This window comes from Etheostoma spectabile, chromosome 2, assembly GCF_008692095.1.
Source record: "Etheostoma spectabile isolate EspeVRDwgs_2016 chromosome 2, UIUC_Espe_1.0, whole genome shotgun sequence".
Lineage (NCBI taxonomy): Eukaryota > Metazoa > Chordata > Actinopteri > Perciformes > Percidae > Etheostoma > Etheostoma spectabile.
Window position 1 is genome coordinate 20,166,048 of NC_045734.1, and position 18,693 is coordinate 20,184,740.

The 18,693-nt window shown below is 40.6% G+C and overlaps 2 protein-coding genes across 5 annotated transcripts in view; both read left to right on the plus strand.

The window, feature by feature from the left end:
* The first annotated feature begins 329 nt into the window (after positions 1-329).
* On the plus strand, positions 330-16,494 carry tdrd7a (tudor domain containing 7 a). Of its 3 annotated transcripts, none has more exons than XM_032529975.1 (22): positions 330-515; positions 1,347-1,551; positions 1,716-1,860; positions 2,014-2,128; positions 2,540-2,632; positions 2,940-2,992; positions 3,427-3,467; positions 4,858-5,019; positions 5,328-6,080; positions 6,257-6,453; positions 7,085-7,277; positions 7,542-7,653; positions 7,855-8,066; positions 8,389-8,523; positions 10,561-10,644; positions 10,778-10,912; positions 12,489-12,599; positions 13,037-13,220; positions 13,510-13,679; positions 14,206-14,396; positions 14,714-14,874; positions 16,198-16,494. In XM_032529975.1, exons 2-22 carry the CDS (start codon positions 1,348-1,350, stop codon positions 16,419-16,421), a joined length of 3,675 nt encoding a protein of 1,224 aa, XP_032385866.1. In that variant the 5' UTR covers positions 330-515; position 1,347; the 3' UTR covers positions 16,422-16,494. The 3 variants fall into 3 exon arrangements, with proteins under 3 accessions (XP_032385866.1, XP_032385875.1, XP_032385880.1); XM_032529984.1 differs by having other exon boundaries at positions 13,525-13,679; XM_032529989.1 differs by lacking the exon at positions 4,858-5,019.
* Positions 16,495-18,049: 1,555 nt separating this feature from the next.
* tmod1 (tropomodulin 1) overlaps positions 18,050-18,693 on the plus strand; it is a 19,170-nt gene continuing 18,526 nt past the window's right edge. Inside the window, exon 1 of one of the 2 annotated variants that reach the window (XM_032530359.1) lies at positions 18,050-18,368. The gene's annotated coding sequence lies outside the window, so the exon portion shown is untranslated. The remainder of the gene's footprint in view (positions 18,369-18,693) is intronic. The other variant, XM_032530369.1, reaches the window with a different exon arrangement.

The following is an 18,693-nucleotide window of genomic DNA, read 5'->3' on the forward strand; positions in this document are numbered from 1 at the left end:
CCCCCCCCCCCCCAGCATTATCAGAGTATTAGCTAGGTTTGTAAAGTAATTTTAGCGTGGGCTGAAAGCAACATGGTGCTGTTGCCTAGGAAATACATCAGCCACCAGAAAGGTCTACTGTTTTGCAGCAATTTTATTTCAATGAAAATCAAAGCATATTTTAAATTTCGTTTACAACATATTGACCATTAAAAGGAAGAATAAAACCTTCTATTTCAATTTTCAAATTTTGTATTGTACAACAAAAATGTACACACAATTTTTTTGTTTTTTAAATACCCGTTTATGCAAGGAAAATAAAATGACCAAAAGATACACCTATCTATGTTCAACATTATACCTGTACATAGATATATACGGACAGTCATATCCATAGTCTAAGTTCAGACTAAAATGACGAAATAACCGGCAGTGACCTTGTGAACTTGTGGGCGTAAACGTTAATGCTACATGTGACTTTGAAAGCGACGACACTGAAGGAACAGGGTAGTGTGACTAGCTAGTTGAAGCTACAGGTAATGTAAAAATTTAAACATCTTTGTCTGTCATTAAAGTTGAGCTTAATGGCACACTTCAGACTTATGGCTGGTTTGTAAAGGATTCATTGTGGGCCAAAACAACAAACTTTACAAACGTTAGCTACAAACGAACAAATAGCCGTTAGCTAGCGCCAGCATTGCCCATCAGTCGACCACCCAACAGCCAATTTAGCTAGCGGCAGGCATGCGTTGTCGATCCAGACCTAGCTACTGTCTCCGTGGAGATTTTTCAGATAATGGACCTCCAACGTTTCACGCTTTGTTGCAATAAGGACAACTTTATAATTTAATTTAAATATTTAATCTAGCAAACGGGTGCACATAACGTTGCCATGTGGTTTTACAGTCGTGTTGTAAATTAACGTTACTGCCACTGCCATGATTTGGTTGCTTGAGAATCTGAAATCTAGCTAGATTAGCTTGAGACACCAAAACTGTGGTGTGGCGGGTATTGGCCTTACCCTAGTTTGCAGCTGCAATTTGTTCTGCTAACTTGGAAGACTCTTATTTTATGATAAAGTTAACGTTACACAAGTTGGAGTTCGCTAACGTTACATGTTTGCTTTTGCAAATAAAGAAACCTTAAACAAGAATTTTCCAGTGAACGTGTAGCTGTTTTTGAAACGTTATTCATTTACATTAGCGCTAGCTAGCTAAAGTGACCAAGCAAGGTTGGATTGAAATCCATCAGGTGGGGTCCACAGCTAGCCCCCAAAATTCCAGTGTTAAATTTTTTTTTAACTGTTACTGTAACATTACTTGCATTTCTAACCACGTTGATCTTTATCTATTCGTTTCTTTTTCCAGGATGTCGGACAGCGAGTCCATAAAAAAAATGTTGCGGTCTGTACTCCAGTCCAGCAAGGCTGGCGTGTCTATTAGCACCCTCCAGTCAGAGTACCGGTCACTGTGCGGAGAGAGCATCCCGCTGAGAAAGCTGGGCTACTCACAATTGGAGGACTACCTCAGGAGCATCCCCTCTGTGGTCCGCTTGGAGCACCGCATGGGTGAAGTAAGGGCTTTTTTTTTAATATTCCTAGGTTAAGACCATTAGCACTTGATCGATAATTTGCATTCCTATACTACTGCTCTAGGCCAGCTAGCATCAGCACATAACTAAGAAACGTGTTCTACATTTCACTTAAGCAATAACAATAACATGAATTTGCTCTGTAGATAAAATGCTTTGCTGCAGTGTGCAGAGAGACGGCCCACATCGCTGAGCTGGTGGCCAAGCAGAAGAGCTCCAAGAAATCTGGCCGCTCCCAATTCGTGAACTGTAAAATGAGATTCAAACCTACCAACCCATACATGCTCAATGGTAGGTGACACTTACTCTGCAAAGGGTTTTTTCTTTATGAAGAAAAGTAATGAGAGGTGTGAACATTAACTTTCAAAATTCTTCTTCATCATTCATCAGTCCTCCTTTTTTCACCCTAACCATGATCTATTATAACCCTTTCTATAAATGTAGTGAGGCCAAGGTCCTCTCTCCGCCAACCCTCAGCTCATAGTGCCTCTAACTGGTCAGCAAACCGTTCTTGGTCCCGCGGCGGCTACAGAGGCTTCAGCGCTTCAGGAGACTACAGGTACACAACAAAAGTTTTAAGCAAAAAATATAAACAGGAGCTCCACTTACAACTTGTTTGATGTTTTTTTTTTGTCAGGGACAATACATATAGGCATTGTTACATCTAAAGTGCAAAACAATGCAATGTATATGGAACTTCTAGCCATAGGCTAAATTGCAGTCCTTGTCCATTGATAGGCTTTTAATTGTCAACAGAAAGAAAAGCCCAGCCACAATGCAGCAGCCTTATTGACTGTGTAACATACTTGTCAGGTTTAACATATCAGTTTGTGGAACCCCTTGCGGTGTTTGCTTTCAGTAATTGTTTCCTCAAAGAATAGAATAGTTATTCTTCAGTGTCTTCAGTCTGTGGTTAAGTCAATTACAGAACTAATGATTCAAAGTTTTTGCTTTTGTTCTCTCCAAACAGAAAGTTGGACCAAAGGTTAAGCTCTACCACCCCGGTGGAACACAGAAAACAGGCTCCTCAACCAGCTGCAAAACAGTGTTTCATGCCTGACAGGTGAACATATACATGTGGACAAGCATTATGCTGCTAGGCAGCTTTGCACTGCTGAATCAAAAACCTGGTTCTTCTATAGCCAGTATTAACTTTAGGCAAATAGACATTTTCAGTGTGTGACTTATAACTGCATAAGTATTAAAGTTAGCATTTTATTTGCATACAACGCGGTACTAAAATGTTGCTCAGAGCAATTGATTTAATATATTAGCAGTTGTATGTTGTTCCTAGTAGACCAACCTGTATTGAATTTCAGTTTTTCTGTGAAATGCACATTATGCTTAATAGACTGCTATGTTGCCCACAGGAAGAAGAGCTTGGTAAACTGTCAGACACCCAAAGGGACGGTGGACCTTCTTGGTGTGTACTGTGTTTATATCAGTATAACATTTAATCAATATTGTGTTACTGTAATACTCTAAGTGCCTTTGCAAATAGTGTTTTCTTTTTTGAATGTAATTTTATTCCATTCAGAATAAGATCAGGGTTCCAATAATTAGATAATTTAATGAACAAGCAGATTTTATTGTTTCATTTTGACCCACTTGTTTCATATATTGCTTGAAAAGTTGTTTGTAAGGTTGGCATTCATTTTCCTATTCCATTTTCAGTTGAGACCTTTTCCCCTCACTGGGGAAGGATATGCAGATAAGTCTATAATGTCAACAAAACTGCCCCCAAAAAAAGTTTGCTAACCAGATGAACCAACAACCTGCAGAATTAATCTGCTACACATTGTTAACTGGTATCAGAAACTTTAACCTTTCTTTCTCTGTTTGCTCTATTTTTCAAAGTGATGCCTGCTGAACAAGTGTCCAGATTCGGCCAATCCCAGGTACAGAATAAACTCTCTGCTTACTGTGTTACAAAATGACCAGACCACTTACATTTGAGTTGCAGTGCGTAGTATTTTGTAGGGATGCACCGATACCGCCGGCTTCCAATGCCGTATGCATGTCCTCGTACTTGTAGTCATAAAATTACTCCGATACTAATACACCGGATATCAGCTCCCAGCAATGTGACAATAACTTCTCCATCAAGCAGGTATAGGCAATGGAACAGGAGCAATGCCAGCTGTCTGAAAATGTTTGGCTGTAAAAAACAAAAAAAACTTTTCTCTTGCCCAATGCATGATTGCACTTGACAAAGCAGCATTTTCAGTTTTTAATAATACTGGGTTTTGACGTTGTCTTAATGTCCTGGAGCTGAGAGATTCCCAGCTGTCACCACCTCACAGAAACCGTGGTTCCAAAGCTGCTTTGTGAAAAGCACATCAGCAGCCTGTTGCCACGTAAACTTCACCACTGATATTTGGAGTAGCGCTGTTAGCCCAGTGTCTCGCGTCAGCTTAATGGGCATTTACATGTAGTAGTTTGCCACAAGTCTTTAAATTTGGACAAAATCTTGTGAACTTAGCTGCTAGCGTATGAACGTGAATGATGTCATTACACTTTGCATTCTTTATTCTTTATAAAACTTCACTCAGTATTTTAATATCAGGAGGAATTGTATGATTTATTTTATTACACTAGCCCTGGGAAATGTCAGGGCCCAGGCACTGAGCTTCGAATAGAAAAAAGGCATGGTACTCTGAAAATACTGCTTTGTTCTAATTTACAAAAATATCAGAGAAGGACAAAATCATCTGTGTCTGAAAACCCCCTCGGACCCCAGAGAGATTATCGTATCGCCAAGTACCCAAATGTAAGTACTTGTACTTGATCTAAAAAGTGGTATCGCTGCATCCCTAGCACTTTGTGTTATCCTAATTAAATTGTATGGTTGGTCATTGGTTAAATGTGATTTCCTATTAAAATCGTTAATGAAATATCATGTGCAAATGGCTGAAAATAAATGAAATGGTAAATCAAAATTGAATAGCATGCCCTACTGCACTCTGTTTATGTATAACAAAGGGAGGAACAGGCTCTACTCGCCTGTTTGTTCTGTTAAAATCCTTCAGGGTGCTACCAGCCAGGAGCACAAGTTCACTGAATCCACTTATTAAAAGAGCCATCAAGTAACTTCTTCATGACATTTTAGAAGAAACTACAGACATGCAAGAAAGATAAACACTGACAATGTTTGTCTTTCTTGTCATTTCTTAGGTTGTGCCACACCCTAATTAATGATACAGCAGTCATCGGATCTTTTATTGAGTTTATTTTGTATGCATGGTAATATACTGGTTGCAAACTATCATGTGAAATCTCCCCATGCAGTATGACGTGAAGATGGTACAGAGCAAAATAACTAAGCTTCTGGAGAAATACAACAGTGGATTGTGGCTGTCGAAACTATCGGAGGTCTACAGTGAAATGTTCAGTGAGAAGCTCCACCCTCAGGTGCTGATAGATCTGAAAAGGTGGACACACATTGCTATGGTGGGTCATTTACTTTATATCCCCTCATTATTTATTATACACCCATCAAAAAAAGTAGGTATTATGAAGCCTTGTAAGTATGAGGCCTATACAAACATATCTGGCCTTTGGCGGGGGGGGGGAAGGGACGGGGAAATTATCTGATGTTATTTTAATACAGCTGATGAAGGCAGTTGTCTTTTAAGTTGAAAATCTTTTTTCAAATAAAAATAGAGGTTCCATCAGAAGTACCAAGCCTTAGCAGGAGTTGATGGGAGTTAAAATCTCTTTCCTTCTCTTTCCTTCTCTGGCTTGTCTGGCCTTCACAGGTGGAGCAACCTTCCAGCACCAACCGAGCCGACCAACTTATCTACCCTCCTCTTCCTCCTAAGCCTTGTATTTTCCCTAGAAGTACTATCAACAACACACCCACCGATTCTAATGCCAACACCACATCCATTTCTTCACGCCCCTCAACACCTGAACAACCTTCCACCCAACTCCGTCCTTCCCTTGTACCTAAACTTAGAGGTTCCCCCTTGACTAAGCCCACTGTCATTTTTCATCCTGAACTTGGCGCTGCCTCATCAGACAAGCTGTTGCCTTCAATCACGTTGCGCAGCCCTGCCCCCAACCCAGCTCTTGTATCGCAGCTGACCCCCCGTTTTTATCTTGCAGTCAATGGTGGATGTAAAGATAATCACAACTTGCCTGCAACTACACTCAACCAAAACACTCGGCACTTTGCCCCTGCCTGGACTTGTGCTGCATCAACAAACGCTCCTTCATTGGCTTCCTCCCTCAAACCTAGCCCTGAAATATTACCCCTTTTGAAGGTCACCTTCTCCTCTACCTCTGATTCTTGTCCTCCTCTAAAACCTGCTGCTGTTGTCTCAGCCGAGGTGCGTGAGAGAATAAAGGAGCTTTTGTCCAAGTACAAACAAGGTCTGTGGGCCCATGCTTTGCCCAAACTTTTTATGGACACATACAAGACATCATTCCCCGAACATGTTCTGAACAACTTATCTCTTTTGCTGGATATATGCACTGTGGAGTACCCTATGCCGCACAACAAGAAGAAGGTAAGTGCATGACATGACACCGTGATACCAGAGTTAACATAATGTGCAAGTTAAGTAAGTCCAAAAGAGTAGTGTGACATTGCCTAACAATTAAACCTGTCTTACTCCCCAGACAAGTGAACCTTGATTTGATTATTATCTATTTGTTTGTTGTTGATGTACTTTCCTGGGGTCAGGCCATCCTGTATAACTCCAGCATAGCAGACATGGAAGACACTTACAGCCAAGAAGGCCAGCAGTGCAGAAGCCATCCCCTTCCCTCTGGTCTGGAGGTCCTGGGTCCTGTGGTGCCTCCCTGTCTGGTTCTTCCCTCAGAGCAGTATCCCTCTGTGCTGATTACTGATGCCAAGGGCAGCAATGCTGTTACTGTAAGGTGAGACACACACTATTATTGCAAGCATTTAATGGAATTTATTGTCCCTGAAGCCAAAAATGGTATGTTTACATGGGTACACACAACAGAAGAGATGTTCAGCTGTCAAAGAAAGAAACGTAATACTTTAAAAGCTTTGTGAGGACATGTTTGTGTGTTTTGTGTGGGGCAGTTGCTTACCCTTAACCCAAAACTGTGTTGTGCAGTGTTGCAAAATCTCAGTTCAACACAGTAAGAGATGCATTTAGCTTAAAATTAAAATTAGAAAATTAAAATTAGAAAATACCTCCTTTTCTCCACAATAATTTGCCAGACCCAAGTATTGGAGCAAACTTGGTGTCTAAATATAATCAAAAATGCAGCAGACTGCTGGTTTCAACCTTCTGTACAGTATCATCCAGCATTGAACTTTAAAATAATGTATAATGTAATGTTCCAGATAATAACATACATCCCGTTTATCAACATCTCCTTCTGCCGCCTTAATATTAATAGTAAACTATCAACCATCTAGCTTACTAGGATTTGCAGAATGACTTTGTTCTATCATAAGATCACAACATAAAAACATCCAGGTTGCTTTTTTTGGAGACTACCATGCACAGATTGAGAAACATTTGGTACTGTTCAGGTATGTAGGGGAGAACTACTCCAATGCCCAGGAGGCAATGGAGGAGGCCATGCAATCTTTCTACAGCCAAAGCTCCACCCACCATCCTCTCTCCAAACCTGTTGTTGGTCAACTGGTAGCAGTCAGAGGGGAGGATGGAGAAGAGCTGGCAAGAGCTCAAGTTGTGGAGGTTATGACCGGGAACAGGTTCAAGGTAATTCAATTTCGTTTGTTGTTTTTAGTTAGCTGTCAAGTTGTTTTTACTTACAAAAACAGAACTGTAGAAAATGTCACGGTGTTGTTTTTTATAGCACTTTATAATGTATTCAGTTAAGAAATGAAGACATTCAGCCCCTAATGTGGGGCATACTTTAGCTTGTAGTGATTTTCAGTTTGTTGGAGGAAGAAATTCGGTAGCTACAGGATGGCTCAGTGTTTCTGCAGCAAAATAGCTTTTGTGTGTCTGTCTGTTTGCTAGGTTTACTATGTGGACTATGGCTTCTCTGTCGACACTAGTGGAAATAATCTGCTCGAGCTGCACCAAGACTTCCTCTCTCTGCCCTTCCAGGCTATCAGTGTTAGACTTGCAGGTACATATAAGAGAAGGAAATAACTTTCAGACTTATTTTTGTGTAACTGATATAGATGAAAGCGTACAGAAGCATAAGTCACCACAGAACAGACAAAAGATTGACATTGGCCAGTCAATGTACATCAGAGGTCAGTAATAGCACTGCTTCTCTTGTGCTCTCCATCCTCTTTCTTCCCATCCTTTATTTTCTTTCTGTCAGGTCTAGAGGCATTCAGCTCCCATCCACTGGTACTGTCTACTTTGGACAAGTTAGCGGTCGGAAAGATCCTGCTGATGGAGACATTAGAGCCGTGTCAACATGATGAGACGCCTGAGGCATTGCTGTACGACACTTCACAGGCTGATGACATCAACATCAACTCCACCTGCCTGAAGGTCCTCCAGGACGTGACCATGAACAACCCTTTGACCGTAAGGATAATGGTGCTAACTACAAGTATAGATGCATAATATCAAGGAGAGCCCTCTCAGAATAGCAGTTTCTGCATGTATGTAATAAACATATGCATGTGTAAATTATTAGCCAATTAAATGGCAGGTAAGAGGCAGATTTCCATATACATTTTTAATTGTCTTGACATCACAGCTCAGCTTAACCAGTGAGTGGTGCTGTTGTACCTTTCTCAAAACTGTCTGTCTGAGTTATATTTTATAGGAGTCCCATTTGATGGCAACATGCTCCGTTTTAGCAATCCTCTGTGTTATCTAACATTAATCTTTCTGTTGCCTGTAGGTAAATGCTACCTATCAGGATGTGTGTGTCACAAATGTGTGTGCAGATGGTATCATCTACTGCAAGCTTCCCTCCAGAGGAACCGCAAGACTCAGCAAGTTACTGGAAGAAACGGAGACCTTCTTCATCTCCCAGGTTAACAAGACCTCTGTTTGCCTTAGCACATAATAGTGTTGTAGCATTTCATGTTGTACAGTTACAGTGTATAGTATACCAAAAGTGTAGTTTTTAGGTATCTGCTTAGTGGGCTGCTTGACGCAGAGAGAGGCTGTTTCCGCCTCGCGATGAGTCAACGTTTTAATTATTACCACAGTAAGTCCATTGAAAATATCTTATGAAGCACTTTAATAGGTGCTTCATAATAACAGACCTATAAGATGTGATCTACACCTTGTTTTTGTTAGCTGCGCTAGTGCTGACAGAGGCAGGTAAACAAAGTTTTACAGTCATTGAGATGTGAAGAAGGTAAAGAGGAGGTATGACTTTATCCAAATATTTGTAGCAAGAGTAAACCCACACTGAATCACAAACAATACTGTCTCACATCTTTGAAACCTTTTGAGCATGCTGATCATCAAGCATGTGAAATCTGACTGACTGATCCCTGACTGCGGTGTGGCTTAAGACCCTGACACACCAAGCCGCCTGTCAATCCTAGTTGGGCCAACAGTGAGCAACAGTTGCCCTAGTTTGTGCAGTGTGTCCCGCACAGTCACCACACGTCGGCCTTTGTCTGCCTTGTTTGTTTTTTTGTGTTTGTTTTTTTGTCCAATTTAACAGGCAGATGTCGGTTGTGGACCGAACAGCCAATTCTTGGCTGATTAGCTGTTCAGCTTGACAACAAGAGTGAGGAAAACTGTGACAAAGCACACACAAGGATCCTTTCGTTTTTTATCTCATATGAGAAATCCAATACACATAAAAGCTGTCAAACTGGTTAAATGTTACATTCTGTTTCTTCTCAAAAACGCGCTCATTTGAAAAATTGTAATATTTATTTTTGCACACTATGTCAATAAGATGGCAAATGTACAACAAGATATACATAACTACTTGTGTATGTATATAATTCCAAAAATAACATGTCTTTTAAAAGATCTCTATATACCTAGACATTACAAAAGACTGTAATAGATCTCTCTCTCTCTCTCTCTCTCTCGTCTCTCCCTCTCTCTCCTCCTCGCTCATCCTCCCTCTCCTCCCCCTCACCACACCCTATCCCATCCCACACGGCGATCCCTCTCTCCCTTCTCCCAGATCCACCCTCTCTATCTCTCTTTAAGGATCGGTCTGTCGTCCTCACTCCTCTCTCTCTCTCTCTCTCTCTCTCTCTCTCTCTCTCTCTCTCTCTCTCTCTCTCAACAATTAGCAAGCAAGCTACTAGCCAGTCGACTAACCTTTTTAATTAGTAAAATGTAACAACACGCTCTTGTCACATTGTAGGAAAGCACACTGGTATCGCCAGATGAGTGACAATTTTGTTTGGCTCATTTTCTTTAACCAGTGTATGATGAAGGCATGTTGGAAGGGTGAAATTAGCAAGCTAATGTAGCAAGCAGGGTGTTAAGTCCCTCTGTTCTCACTGTAGGGAGACTTCTTTGCCGAGAGACCGGATTACCGTTTGGGAAAAGGACAGTCTAGTTAGTCATCTCCTAGTGTCTGCTGTCTTCTCGGCGGGGAGTGAAGCAGAGGGACCCTAGGCTCTGTTTGGTTCTGATGACGGGCAACGCCACAGTCAGCCTTTGTCAACACTAGTGCCTTGCCATCGGCTTGATGTGTGACTGTAGTACAGCTTCAAAACTCTACTAGTAACCACTTAAAGGTTTGGCTCCCAAATACATTTGGTTTTAGGTCACAAGGTGGCACTTTCTTTTAAAACTGTACCTATAATAAAATCTAGATCTGGTGTGGGTGATTGGAGCCCCCATGCAAGGAATGTCTTTGATCTGCTGCTTGATGACTTTGACCTCCAGTTGTTGCCCTGGCCAGTTTTGGTCTGGTGTAGACAGCGCTTGCTAATTACATGTGGTAATTCAGTCTCTTGTTTAAGGTTTTTTGCCATTTAACAAATGCTGTGTTCCCCACAGCTGCTGCATTAGATTTTAAACAACTTCAAAAGTCTTCTCAGGAAAAGGTAGGTCTTCACATTTGTTTTTTTGTAATTCCCACTAGATGACTTCTGAGTCCCTGGTGTCCAGACCATTCAGTGGCAAGTTCTGTCTAGCCCGCTACAAAGAAGTGTGGTCCAGAGTGGAGGTAAGAAGAGAGTCATTAAAGAAAGTTTAAATTATTTGGGGCATTAATAGTATTAAGAGATTTAATTGTTGACCAGAATGTTTGAGGTCATTTCTTTGGCATTCACTCACATTCTGTTGCCCCTTTTTTTCAGATCACCAATATGTACAGCAACAGAGTGATTGAGATCCTCTACATTGACTTCGGCGTCACAGCAACTGTAGAGGTCACTGATCTCCGAGAGATCCCCCCCCCCTTTTCTCAAGAACTTTACATCATCCCACCACTGGTCAGTGAACTTTCCTATACACATTCTTTGAAACTTCTATTAGGGATGGAAAGATTCACCGATTTGCATAAAAGTGCGCTGTAGGATTGCCCCGATTGATTGACTGCTCATTATCGGTAAATGTTAACTACAAATTTGCACGTGGTTGCTGCACTTGGCTGCACGCTATTATAAACAAAACAATAGATGAAAAATCGTCACCCAGCAAGTTTAAGTTCACAGAGGAGAGTGAATAAAAAAATGTCTAAAAGGCAACGCCCAAAACAACAGATTGTAACACAAGCAACGCTATTCTTTAACTGCCGTTGCTGCGTGACGCTCACTTTTTGTCAGCTGAACTCCGTAGCTGTATCCCTTCTACCACAAAGGCCACCTGCCCGTCTGGGGAGTGTGTCCAACGTTATTTCTGTGGTCTTCTAAATCTGATTGTTGTCAATCTGAAATAAACACCGATTCAGCAACTGCATTGCCTATTTCTCGCATAAAATTAAACACAATTGGACGAACTATTTTCGTAAAAAATAAGATCGTACTCTAAATGATCCGCCTTGAAGGCCTGTTTTGGAGGAGGGTTTAGCCTGGTCAGTGGTCATTAAAGAGAAACTGACAACTGCCGAGTGTAACGGTGACTGAAGAGCGAGCGAGCGAGCGAGCGGTCAGCGCGGAGAATAGTTTTGTAGCAAAGATGTCAGTATACAGTACAGCACATGGATACATGTTGGAACGATACAGCAGGGTTTTCAGTTTTGTGAACTGTAAGCTGTAGCCAATTTTCTTACGTGTTCAACATTTGAACATGACACACCAGAAGAAAAGAACAAAAACATAATCGTCTACTGGCAATGGGAAAGGAGTCTGACTATCATTAGCAGGTTTTCCCATTCAAAAACTCTCATATGCAATAATTTTATGTGGGGGGGAAAAGGGTATAAGAAACAAGAATTTGTGATTCTTATTCATAGGCCTAAAATAGTGACACACCATTATATAGACTGCCACCTGGTGGTGATCCCAATGTACTACAAACATGGAAACTGGCCAGTACTAGCCTAGAAATCTAGACACACTCTTAGCGGCAGCAAATGTAATTTGCAGCTTGGGTCAGTCTAGCAACTCTCCGTTGGCTTGTAAGCTGAAAAAACAAATTCTGGTCAGGCCGATCACATCGTGTATAGAGTTGGTGGGCGAGCTTAACATAAGGACGACAGAGCAGCGACAGTTCCGCACAAATTCCCTGCTACTTGAAAACAAAGAAGATGGCTGCTGCTAGCAAACAGCGGTCTTTCGAATTGGCTTTGGCCGCGACTCTGGAAGACTTGTAAAAAAGAAGGTGTATTCGGGTTTTGTCTAAAAACGTGATCGGGGCATCTCTAGTGCGCAGACATAAAAGTGGTTTCTAACATGTTTGCATTGTTATAATCTGATGTTATGAGTAGAGAGCCTCTGCCTTTTATTTAGAGATGTGACCAATTAATGGTAACCAATAATTTATTATTTAAATTTCTCTCAATCTGTCAAAGAAGTAGTAGTCTGATTAAGTTGTTTGTAACAGTTTTTTATTAATGCATCTCTTCAGGCTATCAAATGTCGGCTGGCTGACGTCACAGTTCCACACGGAGACTGGAGTCCAGAGGCTGTTCGGTTTGTGAAGGACGCTGTCTTGGGCTCTGAAGACTGTAAGATGAAGGTAACCTACTTTAATACAATGTTTAACATGTGTTTAAGTTACACATAACTTATATTTGTCCTGGATTTCCCACAATGATTGCTGCCGCAGGACAAACGTGCAATAACTATGAAAACCAGGCAGTATCTGGTGTTATGGTTAGGGTTCATCCCTCTCTCGCAACCCTAACTGAGTCCTACTCAGTATTAGAAAGGTGCACCTAATGAAGTAGCCACCATTTTTGATTATAAAGGCTTGACTGCCTGAAGCACAACAACAGTGTATGGTGTAGCAGGAGTCGTGTTAATCTAGTGCCAAATATTCTAAATATAAACACTGCAAATCAAGCTTGCAAGTAAGGCTTTGCTAGAGAACACTGCAAAACAATCACGATCACCTCAAGGTCTTTCTAACTTAGTATAAGTGTAATGTTTTTTTTTCTTTTCCCTACATTTTAGATCTTGAAATTAGACCAGCACAAAGGGGACTTACTGGTCTATATGTACCTCTTCATTGGTGATGACAGTCAGGGGCTGAACAAGAGCATCAACCATCAGCTGGCCCAGTCAGAGTTGTGGAAGAAACTCACAACACAGAACAACCACAACACAAGTATTAGCAATAACAGCAGCGTGGATACAGGTAATATTGCGCAGATGTTAACAAAAAGTCCATTAAGGGTCTAGTACAGTTCCCACTAACAGTCAGCATTTGTATACATGAACACATCTGGTCAAACTTTGTACTGTTTTTTTATTTCTATTAAAGCTTTTTTGTGTTCTCTAAACGGTTCTACCATGTTAAGTCAAGGTATACAGACAGTTTGTGGTTTTAGGATTTGTATTTAAGCACAGTCACTATGAGGTTAAAGTGCAGATTTGGCTTTAATTTGAGTGTGTTTTGCATGTACCTGTATTTTCAAAATGTCTAGGTCTCAGTGCTCTAGTGGAGAAGTTGACTCTGAGCAGCCCAGACCCAAACCACATTGTCAAGACCTCAACCCGACCTCTTCAGGGAGCAGAGGACTCATCTTCCTCAGGCACGACCACTAAACCTGGGATGCAGCAACTTCCGATGCCCCCCCCTCTGGAATTCCCCCAGGTGTGTGGAGATGGACATACTTTCTGTAGGGGCACACTTATGTGAGGGGAGCAGATGTAACTGATGCACATAGTGGCTTGTCTTCAGCCTGCTGGCTATCATCACCCTTATCATTTTACTGTATGATTCATTGTTTGTAGATTTCCATTCAAGAAAACTATTTTGTAATGACATGTGGATCAAATCCGAAAACCAGATGTTATTAGCCTGTCAAATATTTACCATCAACCTATACAGTATACACACTGTAAACTGGCAATTTGTTTTTGTGCCTTGGCCTGAAGCATTGTGTTTTTGAATGTCTGTCCATATCCATACTGCAAATATGATAGAATTTCACACAAATCTCTAATAGGATGAAATGTCAAAGGTCAACTTCACATTTCACATTATGTGGATGTAAACTGCAACTTTTGCAACGGTGGTCAGTTAAGCTCAGAATGCCTTCACTAGCCAAAATAGAAACAAATATTCAACAAAGCCTTGTGGTAATATACACCTCATTCTCCTCCCCGTCTTCTTTCAGCCTGGTCAGAATATGGATGTGTTTGTGCCTGTGGCCTGCCACCCTGGTTACTTTGTGCTGCAGCCATGGCAGGACCTGCATAAGCTGGTGGTGTTGATGGGGGAGATGATCCTCTATTATAACCAGACAAAGACCAACTCAGCCCCACACATCCAGAGAGGGGAGATCTACGCTGCCAAAATAGTCAAGAAGTAAGTAAACTCCTTATGACCGTAAGTCAAGAACCACATGGGCTCCTTATACAGTAGTTGATCTCATTAGATCTTGGAGCACTTTAGGACAAAGAGTTTATATTAATAGCAGTCCTGTGTTATGAGGACTAATACATATTGACAAAATAATTTAGTTAAATGAATGCATTGTCTAGATGTATGCCATTGTACTGGTTGTGTGTATCTCAGAGATTTGGAGCTTCAGTCTATTTTGTACTATGTTGACAAAGAAAATGGTGAAATCAAGATCTTGCTATTGTCTGTTGATGGCTTAACTGATGCATTCCTCTACCTAGTTGGCACCGCGTGCAGGTGAAGGCGATTCTGTCCGATGAGTTGGTCTCTGTCTTTGAGTTGGACTACGGCAAACATGAGCTGGTACACAGTACTCTCTTCAGGCCTCTGATAGAGGAATTCAGACAGCTTCCCTTCCAGGCTGTCACTGCACAACTTGCTGGTGAGTAAAAACATAATTCTCTGTGACTTTACTGGTCAATATGCATTAAAGTTATGTTATTTTATTTGTAGTCCAGTTCAAAGGATGAACATTGATGGGATAAAGCCTGACATCATCTCCCTCCCCTTTCACTATCTTCACCATTGGGGCTTAATGCTGACCAGGACTGTTGATTGGGTTAAAGAAATGCAAACATGCCAGAGAGGTTTTGCAACATTTCATGTGTAGACATTTTACCCCAACCAATGTAGATGGACAATCTGTGTACATTTGCCAATACTGTTGAGCCTCAAGAATGCCACAAAGATGCAGAATCCTCAAATTAAATGAGTTTACTTATTTAACTGTTAAACTGAACTACATTTGATTTTTTTATTTCTATTCAAAGGGTTTACAAAGTATGTTTGATGTGATAATAGTTTGTTTCTATCGGCATATGAATTGGTAAATACATTCTGAGCAAATATAATCTCTACATTTCTATTTAATTCCCATGGAAGGTTTCAACCTTAACATAGTACCGTACTATTGCAGTTTATTTTATCAGATTATCAAATAATTAATTAGGATTAATCAAATCCCACCTTGATAACACTAGGTGGAGCAGCTTGTGTGTCCTCTGGACCCCATAGAGAAAGTAGGGCAGAGGAGGATGTTAGTCAAGCTGACATCCATCATGGACAACACCTCTCACCCCCTACATGACACTGTGGGGTCCCTGAGCAGCTCCTTCAGCAGCAGACTGATACACCCACGGTGTAAGAAGGAGAGGTACCGCAGGTCCTTCATCCCGGCCGCTGTCAGACTCTACAACACCTGCACCACCTGATAGTGTTGTAGTTTCTGTTCCTGTTTTTCTCCCATCTACATCACACACTTTCTGTTTATCTTTAATATTGGTATTTATATTATTTTATTACAAGTACTTACTTTTCAATACTTATGGTCTCAGGTTAATATAATTTAAATTATGCTACCGACTCTTGCTTCTTTGCTCTAATTACACATTCAACTTAATTTTTAACGTCACTTACACCGCAATATTGTTTCTCTTATCATGGCAACCGCACTTTAAAATTCCTTTTGTTTGACGGCATTTTACTTACTCAGTCTACCATATTTTCATTGTCTATTTCTTGCCTGTATTTCTTGCCTTGTATTTCTTTTGTGTTTACTTGTTTGTGTGTTATTGTTTTGTTTTTTTGTTATTTGCTGTTGCTGCTATGCTGCTACTTGTAACGACAGAATTTCCCCGTCGTGGGATAAATAAAGTATAATCTAATCTAATCTAATCTAATAACTAATACCCTGTTGGTCCTGCAGGCATGACACAGCAACATTGGTCAGAGGAGGCCTCCATGTTATTCAGGAACCACGTGGAGGGTCGAGCGCTGGTAGCCCAGTTGGAGAGTGTGTCGGCGGTTAAACGTTTGATGTGGGAACGCAGGATGACAGTTTACCTGGTGGACACTACGTTAAAGGACAAGGACCTTTGGATTCACCGCATCATGGCCGACATCAGCGATGAGCTGTCTTCTGCAGCTTAGGATGTCTTCTTATGCATCTTGGTAAATTAACTAGCAAGCTGGCTCTGACTGTGAGTCTAACAGTTCTTTTTCTTTTTTGTAAAAATGGTACAGGTGCTCAGTAAACTTTGGAGGCCAAAAATCACTTTTTTTGCACCATGTTTAGTTTCAGTGTGGTGGGTCTTTCTCCCAATCAAAGACTTTAAAGAAGCCCTTTTTAATTTGTGTGTTATATCGAGGGCCATGTCAGCGTGAGACAGGAGATGTTAAGTTCTTTTTCTCTTTTTTTTCTGAATTTAGGGACTGTGATTTGTTGTCTCAGGGGCACTATTGAGTGCAGTTGTATTTAAAGTTGATAACAAGTTAAGTGATGAGGGGTCAAAATGGAAAACAATCGAATGTCACTTACCGAGTCCTTGGACCAACTCACTTTAAGTCATCAAAACCTTTTTGTTCAAGTAAGTCACTTGTGTGTTGCATGTGTTTTTTTTTTTCTTACTTTACATCTATTTGTTTTTGGTAGCTGTTCCTCATGCATGCAGTGGTGTGGCTCATTTGCACTTAATTTTGTGTCTATATATATTTGTGTCTCTCTAAAAAAAAAATATATATATATATATATATATAATATATATATATTATATAGAGTATATATATATATATATATATATATATATATATATATATATATAGTCTAATATATATATAATATATGCATGCTTTTATTTTTTCCAATTTAAATGACTTAACTGTATTCGTCTACATATCTGCTAAAAGTTTCACTGATGGAAAAACTTCTTTCATAATATCTGTGGTTACAGTCCTTGGCTGAAAATAATAATTTGTAATCTTCGAGTTTGGTTCAACATGAAAGGTTTTTTTCATTAAAGTGTTCTGCCATTGTGAGCTGCATGATGAATTGCCAGTAAAATATGATCTTTTAATTGAAGGATCTGGTTGATATACAAGTAAACATAAGTATAATATAGCGCTATATAGCTTATGTTTAGTTGTATATAAAGTGATTTTGTCTGCATTTAAAACAATGAACACACACACAGACAGTCAGTTAGCTTAGCATACAGGCTAAAAACCGGAGAAACTAACTGTGAACAGTAGAAACAACAGCCAGCTGAAGCTAATTAACACGTTTTTTTTTTTTTATTGTTATAGTGAATTGATAAGGCAAGGCAGCTTTATTTTTATAGCACATTTCAGCAACAGGGCAATTCAAAGTGCTTTACATAAAAATAAAAAGTGCTTTAGCAATTACAGGGGGTTACTTCATGTCTGGGTGAACTTCCCCGCTGCTGGCTGCAGGGACCAATAAGAGAAGCAATCTTCTGACGAGGCTAGCTGTCCACCAGAGAGCAAATCGACATAAAACGCATATTTGAAAAATATCGAACTATACGTTTACTTGAGTTACAGCATTTTTTTTTTTTTTTTTTCTTCATTTCCGAGTAACTACTTCACAACTGCATGTTATCTCTGTGTCTCGAAACCAACAACAAGCAAGCTCGAGTGGGTCAAACTTAAAGTCGGACGCATGAAAACGTTGGGTGCAAGAGAATCAACATGTCCGATAATGGACGCAGTTCTACCTCGTGACATCACTGGAGTGATCAGAGCAGCGGGTGGGGGGGGGGGGAGGAGGAGGATCTCTCACCATAAGTTTACTTTGCCCTTTACGGGAGATGAGATTCAGCCTCCGCCGAGAGACGACCAGGAGAACTGGGGAGGAAACTTTGTGAGCACTCTGTGAAATCTGCTGAATTCAGGATTATCTGCGGGCCATGGACGGTTTCGTCTAGGTGGAGTCTTTTTTTCTTCTCTCGGGTTGTGCGCCTGCAGCAGAGCGGACCGCACAGTGCGACTCCAGGCGGCTCTGAAGGAAACCATATCTGGTCAAAGTATTCGTTGCTGTCACCCAGCGGGACCGTTCGGCTATAAATAGCACTGGAGGAGGTACGGAAATAAATGCAAAAATTATATTGCAGACGGTTAAACAGTCAAATTAGTTAAGGTTGCATATCAAGGTTAAAAGAATGTACAGTACAACACTTTTAGAATTACTTTGAGAAAATTGGTTACCGTAAGGTCATTGAGAATAAAGGGGACTTCTCAGGTAAAACTGAGGAATATATACTGTATAATTTTTTTTTTTTCCCTACACTGCTGGTATTTTCCCTCCAGTTGGAGAATGTCTTAGTGGCTGTTATGGGCTTCCCTCTTAAAGTAGAGGCACTGCGAGTCCTAACGCCAAAGTCTTGCACTCATTTACCACTGGGGG

What these genes read in the sequence shown, in the direction of transcription:
- tdrd7a (XM_032529975.1), top strand. Translation starts at nt 1,348, where the DNA reads ATGTCGGACAGCGAGTCCATAAAAAAAATGTTGCGGTCTGTACTCCAG. An exon ending in TGGAGCACCGCATGGGTGAA is followed by an intron (nt 1,552 to 1,715) that starts GTAAGGGCTTTT and finishes TTTGCTCTGTAG; the next exon opens with ATAAAATGCTTTGCTGCAGT. An exon ending in TTTACATCATCCCACCACTG is followed by an intron (nt 10,913 to 12,488) that starts GTCAGTGAACTT and finishes GCATCTCTTCAG; the next exon opens with GCTATCAAATGTCGGCTGGC.